At 39.7% G+C, this 21,917-nt stretch overlaps 1 protein-coding gene across 1 annotated transcript in view; it reads right to left on the bottom strand.

Annotated features, from left to right (window-relative positions):
- The window catches only part of LOC104917621 (exportin-4-like), a 29,744-nt gene extending 8,767 nt beyond the window's left edge, over positions 1-20,977 (bottom strand). Inside the window, exons 1-5 of the mRNA XM_031552211.1 lie at positions 20,853-20,977; positions 15,827-15,968; positions 15,431-15,569; positions 3,295-3,411; positions 2,413-2,566 (exon numbers count right to left, since the gene is read on the bottom strand). Coding sequence (XP_031408071.1) covers positions 2,413-2,566; positions 3,295-3,411; positions 15,431-15,569; positions 15,827-15,968; positions 20,853-20,946 — 646 coding nt within the window. The 5' untranslated portion in view covers positions 20,947-20,977. The remainder of the gene's footprint in view (positions 1-2,412; positions 2,567-3,294; positions 3,412-15,430; positions 15,570-15,826; positions 15,969-20,852) is intronic.
- Positions 20,978-21,917: the final 940 nt, after the last annotated feature.

The following is a 21,917-nucleotide window of genomic DNA, read 5'->3' as shown; positions in this document are numbered from 1 at the left end:
ACAAGGTAACAGATGAAAGCAACAAGAGATGATTGCCTGTGTGTTAGAAAATGAAATTGAAGCAATCGTACATGACTGAAGGCCTCCTGGGTCATTGTGTCCTGCCTGCGGCAGGCACTGCACTCTATGACACTCAAAAATGTTCCAGCTTCGGAGTAGGTATGTCCCAGCCTCTCTTCTTTCATTGCTCTAAGAAGGTGAGTATTCCACAATGCAAGTACCAGCTTTTCTCGCTGGTAACTGACAGTTCACGTTCACTATGGCTCTTCTGTTACAGTAGTTAGCAGCATTGCCTACATTTAACAATGCAACATACACTGAGTGATCCTGTGACAGCAATTCTCAGTCTTTTTATTCCCTCCCCTTGGAGATACCAGGTTACAAAGAGACACCACTATGCTGCAGGGAATACTGAGAATCGTTATCATCTTGCCAAAGGAATATGAACCAAAGGAAAAAAAAGTTATATATGTGGACACAATGGGTCACTTTACTCCATGCTTTAGGAATTATATTTATGCCCATTGCTTTGGCATGTGTGCTGTCAAGATTTGGAAAGAGGACACCAACTGATCAATCAATGCAGCAATTCTTATGTTCTTGTGTAATGTGCTATCTATTTAGGAATTGCAGCCAAGTTAAACTTCACTACTGAGAGCCAACAATCAACAGCAACTTTTTAAACCAGTCTTCGTAAGGGAGATCTACACCACTACATGCTACAGTCACCTTAACAGCTACCAAGTCTTAGTTAAGACCCACTTTTCTCTAAGATGATTAAAGCTATTCCAAATTCTGTGAAATCAGTTTGCTAAATAGAGGAGGGAGACCAAAATCAGAGCAGTAATTTTTACAGCAAATTGAAATGCCCAATGGTAGAAAGCCATAAGATAGGACAGAAGTTATGAAAAGATTAGAAATAAAGTCACATGAGAGCACTTGTGGTGGTTCAGCACCAGTCTTCAGAAGTGGCCAGAATTTCTTTAACAGCAGCAGTATCTTGTGAAAACCACAGCTCCAAGGCTTGATTAAATTGTTACTGACATCTTGCTTGTACATATCTAGTTCCACCACTGCAAAACTTAAAGTTATGACTGAGCGCTCCTGAAAAGAAACCTAGAGCTTTTTCTTTCAAACTGTAACATCATCAGTACTCATGACTGCATCAGAGGTTTCCATTGAGCAAGACTATAACAGAAGAAACTACCTCCAAACACCACTGCACAATACAAGGGCATTTCCTTTCTATTTAAGATGACTGCTTTAAAAACAGAAGTGACCACACATTACTTGAATTCTTACAAATCCCAAACCTTCTTCTGAAAACTTTTGTAAATGTAATAATTTCACTTCAGTCTCAGTTTCATAAGCACATGCAATAAATTACTCTCTGGTCCCCTGCCAAATCATTTCATCCATGATATTTTCCAGAAAGACAATATTAACTGGCACTCTGCTTTATTAAAGAAGAATAAATACATTTTAAATAAATTTCACTTTTGCTGTTCATCACATAATGAACAGATTCAAAGACAACAGACACAGATACTGCCTTCTGATTGTCAAATGGGGAAAGAGAAATAAAATGCTATGCAGAGGATTTGAAGGCAACATAAGATTCCTGCAGTACGTGCAACTTTGTAGAATTGATTCAGAAGGTTTTAAGAAGTTTATAAAGGAGCTTAAAAGTTTGGGTGTTGGTAAGTCTGCTGAGCATCTGCAAGATAGGCAGCTATCACAAGAGGTGTCAGTGCTGCACGGCAAGTGCTGCCTTACCTTTATGTTTCTACTATATTCTTCTAGCCAATTTTTCAGGCCAAGCATTTCCACCCTTCTTCCTTTTTTTCATTAAGGTTCACTCTCTGTTTATTATATTCCTATTTCCTTTCCATCTCTACATTTCCCCTGAACTATCTTAATGAGCACACACCACAAAGATATGAAAGTGGAATAAACAACACCAGTATGTTGGCAAAAAATACGTATTTCCTCCCAGCAAAAGAGGAGAAATGGAATCTGTTGGGCATGCACATTCCTAAATTGGGCACTTACCTGCCCCACTTCAAATTAAACACAGCTGAGATCTCTTTCCTGTTTTGTCCTGCACTAAGGCAGAGGGTTGCACTTTCTCTCTCGCAGCAATGACAGACATGCCAAATGGACCATTAGCTCAGAACTGAGAGCTGCTCTTGAACTAGTTTTGTCTTTTGTATAAAATACTTTAATGAAAAGTAACAGTAGTTCTTATACGTAAGCATTTTTTAAGCAAGCACAGGGATGATCAAGAGTATTAATGGAAGAAAACATGCTGCTTATAAAATTTCCATTTTTCTCTTCTCACAAAAAAACTTATCACCCATTAGAACATGACCCGACTCATCTGAAATGAAGGGCCTGATGCAAAAAGGATATAATTCGGAGGAAGGAAGTTCCAGCTTAAGACCTGATTGGCTAGTGCAAGATAACGCTGAAACACTGAAGACATCTGAGCATTTAGGTTTTCACGTCTGCTGAATTCCTGAAGTACCTCTACTGTGAGCATGAAGATCTGCCGCAGATCGTCCTCCTACAGTCGGGATGAACACAATATATTAGAGTCTCTCAGTCTGGTCTGTTCTCACCCCATTTTTCATTGAAAAACAGATAGTAACCCAAAGTTGACAGCCAGAACCCCAACTCATTTGCCAAAATTAATGCAACATGTCTGTAAACAACAAAAAAGAAAAATATTATCATAAGTACTAGTTTCAGAAGAAAAACTTAACAATATCTCTTAACAACTACTGAAGGAGGGGTTGATCTTTGACATGAAAAAGTCAGTAAATTGTTCCACAACAGTCAGAGTTTAAAACGATGCCTTCATAAAAACATTTCTGCTTGGCCAAACAATACATCTGAGACAACCAGACTACACCATCTGCAATAATATTTTTAAATACATAGCTCTCCTTGGCTTTAAACCAAATCTATATTTAAGACTATCATTGTTCCACAGAGTGTTCGTTTTGTTTGCAATTGGTAGCCAAGGAATTAAAGAGTCCAACCATGTAAAGACCTGTAGCTCTACATTGATAAAATGGGCAAAAAGGGATGGCACTTTTTGACACAAGTAAACTATCAATTTTTCTAAAGTAGCCAATATCTGTATTTGTAATACAGAGTAGTCCAATTAAATGCAATCAAACATGCACTGCAGATGAATGCACCAGGGAAATGCACCAGAAAATACTTCCACTTTTTAACATTTAAATTTTAGAAATATAGGTAGCATATATTGATACAGAACTAATTTACCTGAAATATACGTTTACAGTTACCATGGAACTCCATGCTTAGTCCAATGTTGCTGGTTTTACTTGAACTTGAGAACTCGCTCAACAACGCCGTTAAAATGGAACAGGCCAAAGTTTGCTATAAAGAAAATAAATACAGCGGAATAGTTTAACTAAAAGATGTCCAATAATTTAACACCATTTACACTGTCTTTCAGTTCACTTATTAGCATACTCCTGTGGCTACTACTTCAATTTTTTCTAACAAAAGCACAATAACTCAAGCTTTCAGGTGTACAGACGCTAGGGTGAGCCACCTCTGGCATCATCCAATTCCATCCTTTAAAAAGAGATTCAAGAATTTGAGCAGCATAAAAAAAAGCAACTAAGCACCTGTACAACCATCATTACAAAATGAAAGCAAATGTAATCAATTTGCCAGCCCATTTATTTTCTCTCAATGTACGCACAGCTTTACAGATTCAAGGAAGATTCAACTTCCAGTATTTTCTATCCACCTAACAGCTCATTGTAAACTTCGTTGCGGCCCTCCCTTGCATTTGCTACACTTACTAAGTTGATACTTGATCATCATTAAACTTATACCACAGAAAGTGAAACAATCTACTCAAAAACTCAAGAACCTGCAGTACATCATTTACTACAGCTCTCCCATCAAAAAAGGGGAGGAATACACAGAATGCTCCAATAACTGAAAGCTTTTCCAAGCTTCCCTCCGAAGCACAAGCTCCACAAGTCTCAGGAAGAACCTTTAGAGCTATTCCTTTAGAACGATGTCCCCGAAGCAATATGAAGATGAGTGAGGAAAAGACATGTTAATTTTAGAGAAACAAATCCACAGAGATAGGAGATTTAAGTATCTTCTACTCTGAAAATTTAAGGTAAACCGAATGCTTATTCTACAACACAACTTAAAAGCCATCCTTCCTTTATGAAACACATTGCTCCAGCCACAGTTGCTTTTTTGAAATAAAAGATATTTTTTTTCCTCATATCAAAGTTCTGCAACCATCATCACTAGTTTTAATGTATTTCTGCAACTGTTCACTACACACAAAGGAAAGTAAATAACATAGTGGGGATACAACAAGTACTTTAGAAGTGAGCCATGTACTACCATAACAAGCACAACGGAAACTTACACTGGTGAAATGAAAACACTTTTTGTTAAATAGATGTTCTTAACAAAAAACTTCCATATTAATGGCTATACTCGTAGACTGTTTGGAGCCAAGGTGCCAGGGATGGACAGAGGGATAGGAATTGTTAAAGGGTCATGCATGCCAGCAAGTGTCCAGGGGTTAAACAGAAATATGCACACTACCTCTGAACACCCGAAAGATTAAAGTGGAGATGATACTATTTATGCAAGCTCATACAACAGCTGAGACCAGTGCCATCCACCCACCAACTGCAACATCTTTGTTCAGAAATGCCTCTGAAGTCAGTACCTTGACCCCCCCAGACAACTAGTTATCTTAGCTAGTATACACTAAATTAACATTCTTACTTGCTAAATAAATCCCAGACAGATCAAACATAGCAGCTTCCTGATACTAGACGGCTGTTCTCTTCTGCTGCATAATAAAGCTGTACATTGGGCTAGCATGTTGCTAATCAGTTGCTAAATCCAAATTTTCCCATTTTAAAGAAATTTCAAGTGGATTATTTCTCATCTACTTGCTCATGACAAAAGCAACAGTTATCCAGTGAAAAACATCACACTTCAATCTGGTCCAGCAAAAGTGCAATTCTCTATACAAGATGTAAGATACTTCTAACTAGCTCAAACATTTTAGTAGTTTCTTTCCAAATTTCTGTGTAAGCTATTTCATTATTTCACTATTTCTGTGTAAGCAATTGCCATTATTTTTAATTAATTAAATAACAAATACTAAGTTTGAGTTGACGTAAAAATTAACGTCTAATGTCTAATTAAAGGCTAACACTGACTTTCAAGTTCAATATTAGAAGTTCCATATGGAAATAATTAATCTGGAGAGAAAAAAAACACCACTGACCCAACCCCACAAAAATACCCAAAGTTTGGCTCTAGAACAATGCTTCAGATAAGAATACGTGTTTTTAGAAAAATAATCCTAAGTTGCCAGAGAACACTGCCCAATTTTAATCTGCGCCAGGAGTTGCAGAAGCCTCACGAGACACCCGAAATACTTCAATACAGACTTCACTTTATGCTTGAATTACAAACATGCGGATTACTTTTCAGCTCTGAAAAGCAGTGATACAAGGCCATCGTTAGTTGTAATCACAAATCTGCATGGCTTGGGTGCTCCATGATTACTACATGGTGTTTGTGACTGCAGTGGTACAACAGCCTGGCCAAAGCTGAGACCCATCTGGTCAGTAGCGCAGAGACCCACACAGCAAGCTGCCACTATGAGAGCGCAGCACAGGCAGGGCAGTGGTGCAGACCCTACGGCTAGCTGCCAATTACTGGAAAAAATCACTGAGTTGGAATTAGAGGTAAGGAGCAAATGGGAAGCTGAAGTGGATATTTTCTCCTATTGCTTTCTCCAAGTTGTTTATACGGCATAAAACCACATATCTGCTCTGTTCAGACAGTAACATGCTATGGCATGGAAAAAAAATTGTGTCCTGGATATTTTTACTCAGCTTTCCTCCTGATCACAAGGAGAAATTTAAAATGAAGGACAAATGTTATGACTGATGGTGAAAGCTCTTCAAAGATATAGAGATCAGCAGATGCAGCTAGGCCTGAGGGAGTCTGCCATGGGCCTGATGAAAAAGCTACAGCAGCAACCACTGGTTCCAGCAACAGCTACTTCAGGTAGTTCTGACATCAGATACTACTCCAAGCACAGGGAAGAAAAGCATCAGATAATCATCATAGAATGGTTTGTGTTGGAAAGGACCCTAAAGCCCACCCAGATCTAGTGCCCTGCTTATGTTCAGGGCTGCCCCCCACCAGCAGAGGCTGCCCAGGGCCCCATCCAACCTGGTCCTGAGTGTCTTCAGGGATGGGGCACCCACAGCTCTCTGAGCAACCTGTGCCTCACTGCCCTCTGAGTAAAGAATTTTCTCCTAATATCTAACCTAAATCTCCTCCCTTTTAGTTTAAAGCCATTCCCCCTTGTCTCCCTATGTAAAAAGACAGTCTTCCTCCTGTTCACTGTTACTGGAGATCTGTGCTCTTTATTCCTTCCAGCAGTCCAGCTCATAGCAAACACCACACACTGCATCCCTCTATTCTCCCTTCCTCCTTCCCACCAATCCTGCATTCCCAGCCTCCTCCCAATACCTTCACCTTGGTACGTTCATTCCTGGAATCCTGCCTCATTCCCCCCTCATCCCGAGGCCTCCGCAGGCCCTATGTGCCCTTCTATTGCTACCTGCACCTGCCAATTTCTTCTCTGAGGATGTGGAAATGTGCCCCAATAGCCACGCTATCATTGCAGCAGAAGGCCAAAGGAAAGATCTCCACCCCAAACTTAAGCTCTATGGCAGCAGCAGGCAGAGGAGATTGCTGGATGCTGGTTTTCCAACAGGCAGATGTGAACCTCCCAGGGCTCAGTTTGAGGGCAAAGCACAGGAGCTGCCCCTGATCTGCAGCCTGCCTGGGCAACTCATAGCATATACACAGAGCTGCACACGAAACCACCCCAAAAATCCCATAAAGCTGTCGTAAGATTATATGAATTAACATAAACTGCTATGCATAGCAAAAAGACTGCAATTTTTATAAGAATATTGAAAGACAAACTAATTAAAAGAATGTGTGTCTTGCCATCCATTAAACTCTCCTGAAAACACAGAAACATACCTCAGATCTTCTGCAACAAATCTTATTCAAACTTCACTTTGTTGAAAATTTATTTTATGAAAAAAAGTTTTACTTTCATAAAACTTTACTTTATGAAGACTAATTCCATGACAGGCTAGTAAGTAAAATTTTGGAATACAATTTTTGAATTTATATGCATGTTTGGTATGAAGACACACAGCCTTTCAACACAAATACAGTCTATGGTATTAGAAGAAATACTTACAATATCTGAAAAGCAACATTATCTCATGTAAATACTAAATAGTTCTGCACTGTGGAATTAAATTACTCCCTCTAACATAATACATTTGAATAAACTTACAAGTTGTTGTTTTTTTTTTAAATTAATACTTCACATATGCTTTCTGCCACGCCACAGAACAGATGACAATAATACCGCACAGTAATAAGTAGAAAATGCACATGATGCTGGGCATCATATTAAAAGTCAGATCTGAATGTCTGTTGCCCAGAAAGGCCATTAACTTCACTCCAGTAAGAGTAAACCTCCAAACCCAGCTTGACTCACTTGCTAGCAATTTCACTAGTTCTGTCACAAGTACATACCCAAACAATAACCCCATCTAACAAAATAAAATACCTCTGTTGTTGAGAGCCTCTGAGAATAGCTTGGCACTCACCCCAGTTAGCTTTATTACCAGAAATAAACTTTATGAAAGATCGCTATACATAAAATAGACTCTCAGCTGCTCAAACAGAAGATCAATGGGACTTGAGATAAGAGATTAACTTGGCAATCAGACACCCAGTAGTGACATCGTTTTAGTGATTTTCTTTTTAAACTACTCTCATAAAACACAGACGCTACAGAAGGGCCACACACCATTTGAACAGTAATCTTTTATGCATAATTCATAAAACTCAGATGCCATAAGAAAATGCAACTTATTCCTCCAAAATGGAATGTTCCCTACAACAAAAGTTAAAGCCATAACGTTTGAAGGGATTTCACACTTGTGCCTGGACTGCCCATGGAATAAATGAACTGCTTCATTGGAGTAGTTAGGTTACAAAGCATCTGAAAGAAAGAAGAGTTCAAATGTGGCTTAGGAAAAAATGGACATGTGGTACACCAGCTCCAAGGCAGAAAAGTCAACTGACAAAGTAGAACAAACTACACCACTTAAAATGTTCTCTGTTCTGAAATTCTGAGCAGAGAATCAGACTTCATTTGATTGTTCATTCCTCTATGAAAACCTGAAATATCAGGCAATCCTCAAACTCACGTACTCTGCAATGTCACTGACACCCACAGAAAAAGTAGTTTTAAAAGACTAAAGATCTCACCTGCACAGAGTAAATTACAGAATCAACCCTGTTACATTAACTTGTTGCCAGACTGAATGTATATTTATAGGACTTTTGTCTCCACTCTTAAAACAAACTGTTACTGAAACCAAAGGGAAGTGCCAAGAAGCATTTAGTAGCATTTCTAAATCAGCTAGTTTTAATCTGTGTAAAGCAGGAAGAAGAGGCAGAGTTTGCTGTGGTGCCCATAGGTGATAAAATTCTGTGGTGAGAATATGTCAAAATCGGTTTTACCAATGAAGTTGTTTAAAGAAAGCCTTCCTTAATAAAGGTATTAATAATCTGAGGTAACAGATTTCTTCCTTAATTTTCCTAATATGTTCAGAGTAAATTCCCAAAACATAAACTGCAACTCCAAATGGAAAGGTAGCAGTTAACAGGACAGTGACAAGACTAAAAGAAATGACATTATGAACACATAGTAACCAGGGCTACTTGGGCTTTTCAACTTGTAAGTAGCATTGCACTGGGAAAACAGCAGAAAATCCACCAGGTGCTGAAGTCGCAGCTGCCCCACCCAAAAAATAAAGTAAAATAAAATAAACAAAAAATGGCTAACAATAATAATAATAATAGTTTTAAAAAAATTAGTTTAAAAGTAAAAAAACCAACAAAATATATTCTGAATAAACAAAAGCAAGCACCAGGAAGAACCAACTGGATTTCATCTATTTTATCCTGCCCAAATGAGCCAACTGGTGGAAAAAAGCTGTAGAGCAGGGACAGGATGATAGGAATAGGACCCACAGCTGCAGATTTGTGCTGTCAGCAGTAAGGGACTGGCTGAGCTGAGCACCCCTTTCCTCCCCACTTTACCACCACCTGCAATGACAGATGAGTGATGCACGGTTAACACACCACATCTACAGCAGCACAAAGGGCGAGATCGAGCTTCCTGGGGCAAACGAGAGTAACCATGCAAGTAAACCCTCTGAGAGTGAGCCGAGAAAGAGGAAACCAGTCACTAGGGGCCACAGGAAGATGATCTTGTGGCATGTGAAGTATGCAGACTTTGGCCAAAGGGAAAAGGAAAGCAGCAGCCTCTACTAATAGCCAAAGAGGTAAGCTTGCTGGAGTTTAGGATGCAAAACATGCTTTCTTTTGTTTCTCTGGGGACAGGAGAAACTGTGAAGCAGAAATCAGGAGGAGGGAAAAAAAAGTAACCACATCAAGCAAAGTGAAGATCTGCAAACCATTTATCTAGAGGTAACATATTTTCTCCAGGCTCTTGTCTGAAAGGCACCAGTTGGATCTTCATTCCTATAGTAGCTGCATAAACAAACCCAAGACCTTCCATAAAATTCAAAACACCAAATAGTTAAGACTAGCCATGCAGCTTGCCATTAGTATTACCCAGCAATAGAACTAGAGGATGATGTATATTTAGTTTTGGTAGGTCATACTTCTGGCAAGTGCTCTTTGGTAGACACGGGTCCCTTTCTCCCCCGACTCTTCCCTGTACTCACTCCCAGCCCCAGTCCCCTGTGCTTGCCCTGCTGTCAGGATATGCCAAATGACCTGCGTTGCTCCAGGGAAGACTTGCTTAGAAAAAGAAACCAAAGGGTTAGGAAGGAGAAGTCAGGTTGTTTCTATGTAGACAGACAGTCTATTACTAGGTGTTCTGTTTTCAGAAAGGTGGTAAACCCCTGAGAAGGAACAAAGACCAAAAAGCAAGAGTCAGTACACTTCTAAAAGATGCCCTTCTGATACCCATTTATTTGTACATCACCACAGTAATAAAAGAAATAGGTGTAACACATGGAAAGGTATCATTTCTTCCTTTCCAGTGAGGCCTCCACATCTACACATCTCATGAGATGTCTAGACTGATGCAACTGCCTTGGACACCATACACAGAACAGGGGACACACATCTCTCCTCTGGATCTTGCCTCCTCACTTTACAACCCATTGAAACCCTAGCTGTATTGTAGAAGATAATACTGGGAGCCATTAATTTGTAATATTGAAGTTATTAAGCAACCAAGCTGGAGTACTGTTGTATTACATATCTGGCAAAGTAGATTCTCTTTCAAAAGAGAAATTGGAGACCTTTAAAATGCAGCCTGGTTAATACAGAGCACTAAAAAAACCCACTTGTTTTAAAGTTCTTTTACAGTGTTAACCTTGTATTTGGAGCTGTTTCAGGATGTCTAAGATTCCCTAAACCATTTTAAAACACGCTAGCTTAGGCCTTCATAGGCCACTTCTCAGAAAAAAGGAAGCAGCTTAAACATTCTGATTTACCATCTGGTTTTTAAAATTCAGTATGTTTCCAGGGTAGTAAGGTTTACAGGAAAAGATAGTACCTTTATTGGAACAAGAGATTTAGCTGAGGGCAGAGGTGGTCTGTGTATGTGAAGGGGAATAATACACATGGTTTTGTCAAAACTGTCAAAATATAGAAGCCAAGAGAACCTCTCAAACTCTTATCCCACCATGCAAGACAGCAACAGTTAGGCAGGGATCCAAGAGTAAAACTCCTCTTAGAAACAGAAATAAGACCCGTAAATGCAAAGCAAACACAATTAGTTATCTATTTAACCATTATTACCAACATTTATTTCATAGAACCAAAGAACGGTCTGAGTTAGAGGGGACCTTAATGCACATCCAACCCCCTGCAGTGGACAAGGCTGGCACTCACCAAATCAGGCTGCACAGAGTCCCCATCCAACCTGGTCTTGAATACCTGCAGGGATGGGGCATCCGCAGCTTCTCCGGGTAGCCTGTGCCTCACTACCCTCAGCAAAGAGTTTCTTCCTTATATTTAAGTCTACCCTTCTTCAGTTTACAACTTACCCTTGTCCTATCGCTATACTCCCTGAAGAATCCATCCCCACCCTTCCTGTAGGTCGCCTTCAAATACTAGAGGGCCACAGTAATATCTCCCCGGAGCCCTATTTTCTCTAGGCAAAATAACATTTCAGCCTTAAAAGGAAAGCCTTAAATTTCATTGAAGATGAATATCAAGAATTCTATTTATTTGTATTTCCCCCCATTGCTCAGATGAGATCCACATCACATTCCCATGCAGTTCTAGGTAACATGAAGCATCTGAATATCTTCTCTAGCTTGAGTGTGAACATCAGGAAGCAGACAAACAAATTTGTAGATTTTAAGAGAGACGCAGTTGACAAGATCTCTGGAGTTCTTCCAACAAGTCTTGACAAGCCTTGCACATTATAAAGAAAAAAATAGGCTTCAGATATGAAGCTATAAAATTAGGATATATCCTACCATACATATCAGAGAGCCTAAAAACACAGCTTCAAATGCTTCCCTTATTCTCTATCAGGTCTGCAGCAGTTGGACCCGTTCTGTGTCCATCTACCCATATTCTGGAAGAATTCAGACAAAGTCCATCTGATCGTGTTTGTGTGCAGACTGCTTCTTACTCCTGGGAATGAGCCACCTAGCTGCCAGGATTCATAGAATCACAGAATCACAAGGTTGGAGAGGACCTACAAGATCATCTAGTCCAATTGTCTTCCCATCACCACTGCTACCACAAGCACTAAATCACATCTCGTAGCTCCTCATCCAGACACTGCCAGGGACAGTGATTCCACCACCTCCCTGGGCAGGCCATACCAGTGCCTGACCACTCTCTGAGAGAAAAAGTTCTTCCTTATGTCTAATCTAAATCTCTGGTACAATTTGTGGCCATTTCCTCAGGTCCTGTTTGTTGCTGGGGATAAGAGGCCAAACCCCTCCTCATCACAACTTCCCTTCAAGCAGTTGTAGAGTGCAATGAGGTCTCCCCTGAGCCTCCTCTTCTCCAGACTAAACAATCCCAGCTCCCTCAGCCACTCCTCATACGACTTGTGCTCCAGACCCCTCACCAGTTTTGTTGCTGTTCTCTGGAACACATTCCAGAACAATTCCTGTTCTTTTTGCAAGAATGAAGACAAACAAACTCAGCCCTTCAGCTAAGCAAAAGCACTATATTCTAACAGAAACAGAAAAGTCCAAGAAATTGAAGGTATTTACAGTTGAAAAGAACTTGGCTCACACAGTTCTTCAAAATCAGTGACAGGAAACATGTAATTCATATTTTAAGATTGGCCCATGATATTGCGTCTACTGCCAGATTCTCTGTCCCCCAGAGATGAAGACTTGGAAAAAAGATGCTGAAATTCCATTTGAAGGAAGCTTACAGCCTGTCTCTTCTGATCAGGGTGGCTTTTATCAAAGCTCAAGAGGAAGGGAAAACAAAAGCAAAAAATGCCATGCTAATCTTCATCCTTCCAGAGGTTTACTACCTGAAGTTATTTATAAGTTAGCAGGTAGCCAGATCCTCTGTTCTCTGTGTTCCCTTCTCAAACGAGAGGTCACTTTCATAGGACCCATAAAGGTCTATATTGTGGAGTAGCAACAACAGGAACCAACTCAACCAGCTCTAACCACAAGCCCTTCCTGTGCCTGCAGCATTATCTTTCCTTAATGCCCTGTTATTTTCCTAACAAGTACACAGTGTTCCACTATTAGAAGATTACTCAGTTCTAAAGCTAGCTTTTTCCTTCTTCAGTTCACTTTCTTCCTCTTATCTCTATTCCTTCTGATCTCCCTTTCATTTTTCATTCTCAGCAGTTCATTCATTAGTCTTTCTCATGTCAGTTTGGCACATTATTCAACATACCATCAAGTTCCATTTTCAAAATGCGTCCATTCCTAAAAAATATTTTTAATGCTAGAGAAGATATTAAGCATATCAAACTCTACAAAAGGACACAAATGCAGAAGGCAGTAAAATTTGCAGTTTTCCTCTTCACACCTACATTCAGGACCTGACCCTGTCAACATGCTAGTGACAGATCATGAAAATGTCGTGGAACACAATACCTAACACATATAGAACTGGTACAGATGTCTGTCAGGAACTGGGCAGAGCACTGCAGAGAATGGAAAAGATGAAGTACTTCACACTTATGAGATAAAGAAGGACCACGTAGCTTCAGAGCCAGCAGCTGAGAAAACAAGCAGGAAGCACAAAAGAAACTACTTTGCATTTCTAAAAAGGACTCTCAATTACAAACTACTTTGCAAATTAAATAACTACGTCTTCATATACAGACCCAGGTTGATTACATTTCTTTTCTTAACAGGCCAAAAAGTATTTCCTCTACTGTGGTGAAAAACACATTCTCCTTTTCAATAGCTTCCCATCCTCTCTTCCCCCATTACCCACAAGCCTGACTCGATCTCAGCACCTGTAGAAAGCTACTATCAATGGCTAAGAGCCATATTTGAAAGCTTTTAGCATTTTTAACCACTATGTGACCTACTGCTAACCTCACATTATTTGTGAGCCTCAGGCTGGGGGTGGGGAAGACACAAAGCAGGCAAAAGATCAGAGAAGAAAGAGCAAAAGTCTAGGAAGGACACAGAAAGGGGTGAGGAGGATGGACACAGAACTGGGAGTCACAAAGGTGTAACAGGCCTACAGCTGTATTAGCATACAGGAAGAGATGACACTTTCTAACCAAGACATTTTTAATACTCTCCCTAAAACTTGAGCACAAATACTTCACAATAACTATGGAGAAAATATTGTTTGTGAAAGGGGTGGATAAAGGGAAGCGTGGTCTCAAGCAGCTAGTGGCACTTGGAGGAGAGTGAAGAGCTGCCCCTTTCCCCAAGCACAACCTACTGCAACGCATCGGGCAAGGTATTTACAGCCGGTAGCCTTGGTGAGCCGCATGCTGTGCTCAGTGCAGCGTGCCTGCGAATCAATGCAAGCACAGAACACAACTGCACAAGCAGGGCTGGGCAAGAGCTAACTCAGAGATGGCTTCTCTGTGAATGTGCAGGGTGCTATCTGCTCCCTACTTGTATATTTTGGAAAGATAGTAAAATCTACATAAGCACACACAGTGGCAAGGGAAAAGGTTTCTGAAAACCTCAGTTGTAACTCCATTTTAGAAAAAAAAATACATTCCCTGGAAAAAAAGCACAAACTAAGCACTGTTCTTCTAAACAAATACCCATTTCTATCCCAATTGCACAAACCCAAAATTCTTGCTAAGGTAACTGTAAAAGAAAGGTTTAGAAAAATAACCAAAATTTCCACATCCTGGGGAGATACCACTTGTGCACAGAGGTGACATGCTATTTTTAGGACCATGACATGAGTTGCATGACTTCTTGCACACTTTGATCAAATTTTTCGTGTTAAACATTTGTTGCTCACATGCAGCACAACTGCTGTTCCAAACACACCAGGCAGTCCCTCAAGGTTTGGCTCATCTGAGAAAAACTTCAGCTAAAAATTTCAGCGCGGATCTATGTAATCTTTGATTTGCATTTGGTAGGAAGAAAATCACCTCTCTTTAATCTCTAGCTTCATGCCTCTATTATGACCTATTCTAAACTTATCTCCTGGCATAGCAAATGGCATTTCACTAAATGCAGAGATAGATATTGGACACCTTGTTTCCACTTTGAGCTCCCTCTGGAAGGTAACACTTACCCCAGTAGTATGATATTAAATCTAGAGTAAGTTTTCTATTTCCACTCCCTGTTTTCCCTCCTTGCACCCCTTTCTTTCCACCTACCCAGGGAGCACAGAGGCCCATGCCTCTCACTCACAGCCCATTGCGACAGCTGAGCACAGGAGGGTGCAGTGCTGCACAGATGGAAGGAGGACAGGGAGCGCAGTGAGCCAGCCAGCAAATGCAAAATCCATTTTAGAAAGAAAGTCACAGAAACAACAACAAATCAAACAAACAAAAAAACCCCAACAAAGTAAAGCATATAGTCAGAGAAACCTGTTCCCTCTAATATGCAACATAGCTGCCTAGCAAAGAATTACACATACTACCATTAGTTCCAAGACATTTTTATTCAGAAATTTCAGACTTACTAAATGATTGCTCAGACAGTTAATTACCAAATTTCATTTTTAGATAAGAAAAGTAGATTTTTATCGTCGCTATAGGACAACTTATATTGCTGATACAGATTGCTTAAATTTTGAAGGAAAAGACAGAAATACTTACCACAGTGGGATTACCACTGCTGATCAACTGGCTGACTTCATGAAAGATGCTTTTGCAGTCGATTGATTTGTCTAATGATCCCCGTTTCACTATGACCGCTACTGCTAGCAGAATCTGCTCCCGAACATACTTTTGAAGGCTGTAAACAACATTGTTAACAATATTTGCAAATAACTTTGGAAATCAATGATCAATTACATCTTAGGTGTACTTTTTTAAACCTTTTGTGTGAATGCATAAAGGCAAACTAACAACTCCATGGAATTCAACCAAGCAATCAGAAACTGAAAGAAAAGTTACTATTGTAATGGTCTTCTGCCAATACCCTTGGAAACAAAATGAAAACCAGACTGCAGGCTGAATCCTATACATTTGGCAGCACTTTTCTGTACTTACTTCGGCCTTTGTAAGACATAGGTTAGAAGGAATGTTCGCAGTGATTCGATGCTAGTTTTTTCCAATAGAATCCATTCTCTTACAACTGCTTCCATTATTGCTGTAGCAGCTTGAAAAAGAACATAGTCCACTTTACTAGTTTCTGTGGGGAAAAACAAAGGTAATTGGAGTGTCAGGAGTATCTATTTATTTTGCATCTATTTCTAACAGAAACAATGGACTCTTAATATTAAATAATTATTAAATTAAATTTTGTTATCATGAAAATGAAGATTTACACCTCAAAAGAGGCAAAAATAAATAACTCAGTTATCAAATTGCCCAGTGTTCTTTAATTTAAGTCAAAGACTCAGGAGAATGAAAGCAGGCTACACCAGGAGACTGAGCTAATGATCAAGAATGAGAATGCTAATATAACTGTAGAACAAACTAAAATACATGTGACAGATTTAGTCACAGTATATTAAGATATGATTAAATTGACAGGCATGCCAAAATGAAGACTCCCCTATTATCAAAGAACTTGCCTTTGGAACCAACAGTGCATAAATTACATGTATCTTATGAATGACAACAAGAAGCAAGCTCACTTAAGCCTTAAGGGAGAGTTTGTGTTTATTATTGAAGCAAAAGTTTCACAGACTGATGTTTTTAAGATTTTCTACATTCAAACTTCCACAATTATTTTCAGGTAGTCAAAATGTAACTTCCTTACTGAAGTGTAGAAATCATTAATCCTTACTATCTGAATATCTAATTGCTTTGTATGTAGGTGGGTAAAGGAAATAGAGGTTGATGTTACCAAAAAAAGTGATTGTTTAGGAGGCTACAAAGAGAAACCCCAGAATTTGAATATGTTTTATATGATGATAGAAAGCTACTACAATTTTTTTGATCCTTCACTTTTTAAAATTTTAATTTCATAGAATCTCAGAATGGCTTGGGTCGGAAAGGACCTCAGAGATCATGAAGCTCCAACCTCCCTGCCACATGCAGTGCCAACCTTCATATCTAACACTAGACCAGGCTGCCCAGGGCCCCATCAAACCTGGCCTTGAATACCTCCAGCAACAGCGCATCCACAACCTCTCTGAGCAGCCTGTGCCAGCACCTCACCATTCTCTTGGTAATTTAGAAACAACCATGTAGAGGGACCTTGATAAACTTAAAAGGTGGGCCCATGTGAACCTAATGAGGTTCAACAAAGCAAAGTGAAGATTTTGCACCTGGGTTGAGGCAATCCCAGGTACGTATACAGACTGGGAGAACAACTCCTTTAGAGTAGTTCTGCTGAGAAGGACTTGGGGGTCCTGGTTGATGAAAAACTTAGCATGAGCCAGCAGTATGCACTTGCAGCCTCAAAGGCCAACTGTATCCTGGGTTCCAACAGAAGAGGGGTGGTCAGCAAAGGGTCCCCTCCCTTAGTGAGGCCCCAGCTGCAGTACTGCGTCCAGGCCTGGGTCCCCCAACAGAGGAAAGATGTGGAGCTTTTGAAAAGGGTCCAGAGAAGGACCACAAAGATGATCAGAGTGCTAGAGCACCTCTCCTATGAAGACAGGCTGAAGGAGGTGGGGTTGTTCAGCCTGAAGAAGAAAAGGCTGTGGGGACACTTCATTGCAGACTTCCAAAATTTACAGAAAGATTAGAAATATCTAATCAACTTTTTACATGAGTAGACAGTGATAGGAAAAGGGAAAATGGTTTTAAAAGGAAGGGAAATTTAGATTAGATATTGAGAAAGTTTACCACAGAAAGGCTGCCCGGAGAGGTTGAGGATGCCCCATCCCTGGAGGTGTTTAAGGTCAGGTTGGATGGGGCCCTAAGCAATCTGATCTAGTACTTGACCTAGTGGTTGGCAACCTGCCTGCGGCAAGGGGATTGGAACTTGATGATCCTTGAAGTCCCTTCCAAACCAAGCCATTCTATGACCCTATGTATGATCTCAGTAGCCAGTTCAAAACATTCAGACTCTACAGAAAACATACAAAGAGCATTCAGAAAAAATGTAGTCAGGGGTGGCAAAAACATAAAATAAAAAACAAATTAAAATTCCAGAACTAAACGTGGAGTTTGAGCTATGGTGGGCAACATGCCAGGACTAGAAAAAACTGGATTTGCTGAAGAAAGCCTCAGTCATGGGATGACAGGCTTTAAAAACTTTCTTACACTGATTATATACACACAAGCTAACAATACACATTCCTTTATATGCAAGTTCTATATCCCAGATAAAAGCATTTTAGCAAAATGGATGCTAAGTAATTTAATCAGGCTCCAAACCCTCCATGGTTTAAATACGCCAAAATCAAAATAAACCTCCTTTAAATCTACTAAGCTTAATTTGGAAAACAATGAAACCACTTAATTGAAAGATTAGTGTGCATGTCTAACACATAAATAAATATAAACCTGCACAGGAATTTTAATTTTGTCTTTTTTTTCTTTTTTGTTAACTTCTGCATCTTTGGTTTCTCAAACTGTCCAAAGCACATACAAAAAGAAAACTCTTGTAAAAGAAAAAAACAACAGAAGAGGATGGAATTTCTCCTTTGCGTCAAGTACCACAGATGCACAACTGCAATCATTAATAGCACAGACCTCCAGCACTGTGTAAACTTATAACCAGTCAGTGCACCATTATTCTCTACATGAAGTTACTAAAGAAAGACAGGACAAGCTTTGCCAATACATTTAACAGCTATAAGCTTACACTAGAAGAACGTAGAGCCTCCTGCTTCGTGGGTTCAACTACAGGTTTCTAAATAAACTGTATGGCAGTGGCTGTTCTCCTTTCCCTTATGCTATCCATCTCTGTCGCCTTCCCTGCAGGGCTCATACACTCTTTCCATGAATGCCATCAACATCCTTATCACTCTCCACCTCCATTCCAATTCCTGCCTTAACCGCTCCTTCCTGTTTCTTTTTTAAAGCCAGAACTTCTGGTTCCTACTCATCCTTACCTGCTCAGACCCCTTCAATCAGCTATTCTTTCTGTCCACACTGTATGAACACTTACTCAAAAAGCAAAAAGTCTGGGGGAAAGTTCTTCAGTTCTGGGTCTCAGCATCTCAGCTGCCCACTGGAAAAAACTGAAAGGAAAAACCTGCCCCAGCTAAAACCACTGTTTTCTCAATGGTGATAGCACATGATCAGTTTAAAGATGTAATATTTCTGGGCATCCAAAAGGTGTTAATAACAAGAGCACATTCCCTTCAATCACTTATATTTCAGAAGAACAACTAAGAAAAATGAACTATCACTGCAGACATTTTTCATTATTAATGCTACACTGTACCTCTTTGAGGACAAGATGCAGCAATATATCCTTTAGCACAGATAATATTGCTACATGTATTACATAAATTTCCATTATTTCTGATTAGTTACAAGTACATCTCTTAATAGCCACTGAAATGTTCTTCAAACAAAGTTATTTACACATATTCTGCTGCCTATGTAAAATTTTTTAAAATCAATGTAAGGAAGAAAAAAGCCCAAATTCTTCTGACTCAAGGCACAAGTGTGGTTACAGATTTCAGGACCAGACAAAGTACTACTGTAATGTACTAAAAACTTAAGAAACTTACTTGTAGAAAAATGTTTGGTTTGGGAGAGGGTACAGGAAAGGAACCACACCTTGCTCTATGTATTGCAGAATAATTTGACAGCACAGTAGATGGACTGCAATAGTAATAACACTACAATATTCACGAATCATACTTCTCTAATGCAATAAAATTGAAAGCAACTGTTAAGAACATCACAGAATGAAGTAGAAAAATAATCTTTTTAGACTTCATTTCAACATTTCTCTGTTTATGACAGCAAATTCTTTGAAATGGGAACTTGCTTTTTGATTGTTTTTTTGGCATGTGTTTTGTTTTTTAATTTTTTGTGTGTGCTTTTCCACATGTATTAGTTTTCATCACCAGGTTTCAGATCCAGCTTTCCCTGAAACTTCCCTCACTCCCCCCAGCACCACAAATCTGACCAGTGCTGCAGTGCTAAGCAGGAATACACGCTCACTGCACCCAGATTTTTCAAATTATTTAGCTGCCAAACTAAATAATAATTCTCTATAGGGCTTGGAAGAATAGATTTATTTTTAAATACTTGAAACATAACCAAATTTGCACCATTTCCATAAAAACCTATGATTATTTTTTTTTATTAAAAGAGTGACACCTACATACTCCTTTCTGGTCTCTGTGCATATAATCCCACAAAAAAATTTTTACCAGTGCTCTATTGCCTCTATCAGGCAGACAGAAACATTTCTTAAACCATTTTTTTTTTTTTAATAGTTGTGCTGTTAACAGCAACTGACATGTGCAATCCAGAATAGTTTACTGCTATGTACAGCACCAGTACAAAATCTGGCAGAAGGACACAAACTGTATCACTGGTTGATACAATGGGAAGCATCAAGCAACCACAGTACAGGCAGTTCTGCAAATTCCACACATTAGCTAGCATTACAATACAAGATATAATAGAGACAAGTTTAATCTTATTGGTTAAGTTCCAAGTTAAACTTATCAGTTCCTTATCAGGAACTTCACAAATGAAGCTGCACCTCACCAACCACAAAGGCGCCAGAAACAAAACCAATGTCAGCAAGGGGCTTCATCCTTCCCATCACAGGACTCTATTTAAAGCAGTCCTGGCAGCTCTGCAGGCGTATAAGCTGTAGTTTCAAGCAGACTTTGCTCCAAACCTAATATCAAAAGAAGCAGCCTTGCCTCCTTGTAACTTCTAACTTGCCTCCTATTCTTCTGCCATATTTGGGTACAGACATTGACAAGCTGAACCTGAGACAGGTCTCTGTTCATGTGCTCACCCTGAAATGCTATGGCTATTGTACTGAAACAAGTAGATGAAGTGTGAAATTTGGGAAAACAAAAACAACAAAAAAGAACCCATGCAAACAAGAAACATCCTTCATCAAAATCAAACCTGATGTCTGTATTCCCTGCTGCAAAATATAGTTCTAGTTACAAAAACTGCTCAATTTATTAAAACTTACCCAAGATGTGTTTGCAAACAGCAAATGGTGATTTTGATTTTCTAAATGATAAGAATATGTGCTCGGCATGTTGGCGTTGTTCATTATTGACCATGGAAGGTGGTGCCTGAAAGAGAAAAAAACAACTTTATTCATACTAAAAACCAGTTTACACTACAACCAAATTGTAGATGCACGAGCAATAGCATGAACTTTAAAGTATCTGCCTTGTTAAATATCAAAACCTTGGTAAAACTGCTTCTTCTGTTCCAGTGTATTCACATTGTGTGCGTGTAAGTGAGGCTATCAAGACATCAGGCAGAGAGTAATTCTAATTACTATGTTCCTAATGATGCTTCTGAAGAAAACCACCCCTTATTTTGCTCCCAAACCAAAAATAGCACTGTGCACCACTAAGGTTGCAAAACAAGCTCACAGTCACAAAATGCTATTTTTGCTCTAAGTCTACATTTGTTTTAAAAGATTTGCTCATACCGTAAATTCAAGGGATAAAAAAATCTTGCCTATGGCTGTTATAAAATAGCATATTAGCAGTAAAATACCACCCTCTAGTGTTTAACATTAAAGTTGACACTCTAAAGATGCCATGAGGGCCCAGATTGCGGAGAGGGATACATGTTTGGGATGATGGCACCACCGCTCCGCATGACATATGGGGCACTTGGCTGCTCAGTGCCACCCGCTTCTCACCACTACTGGAAGCAGCTCTTTGTTGTTTCCCAAACTGAGTCACCTCCAAATAGAGCATGAAACTAAACAGCCACCTGGATCATCACGAGGTGGGCCATGGTTTGGGGGGCACAGCCCACACAGACAGCTTATCGCATGGAGGGCCGCAACAGCCCAAAGGTAAAACAACCCATAGAGAACACTAGCCATTCACAAACCCATGCTGTTCTTCCCCGGGCTGCATTAAAAGAGGAGTGGCCAGCAGAGAGGTGGAGTGATTGTCCCCATCTACTTGGCTCTTGTTAGGCCTCATCTGGAGTACTGCATCCAGGCCTAGGGCCCCCAGCACAAAAAGACACAAAGCTCTTAAAACGGGTCCAGAGGAGGGGCACTATG

This window comes from Meleagris gallopavo, chromosome 1 (assembly GCF_000146605.3).
Source record: "Meleagris gallopavo isolate NT-WF06-2002-E0010 breed Aviagen turkey brand Nicholas breeding stock chromosome 1, Turkey_5.1, whole genome shotgun sequence".
Taxonomy (NCBI): domain Eukaryota; kingdom Metazoa; phylum Chordata; class Aves; order Galliformes; family Phasianidae; genus Meleagris; species Meleagris gallopavo.
Note: the sequence above shows the minus strand (reverse complement) of the source record. Positions and strands in the feature narration are given on the sequence as shown.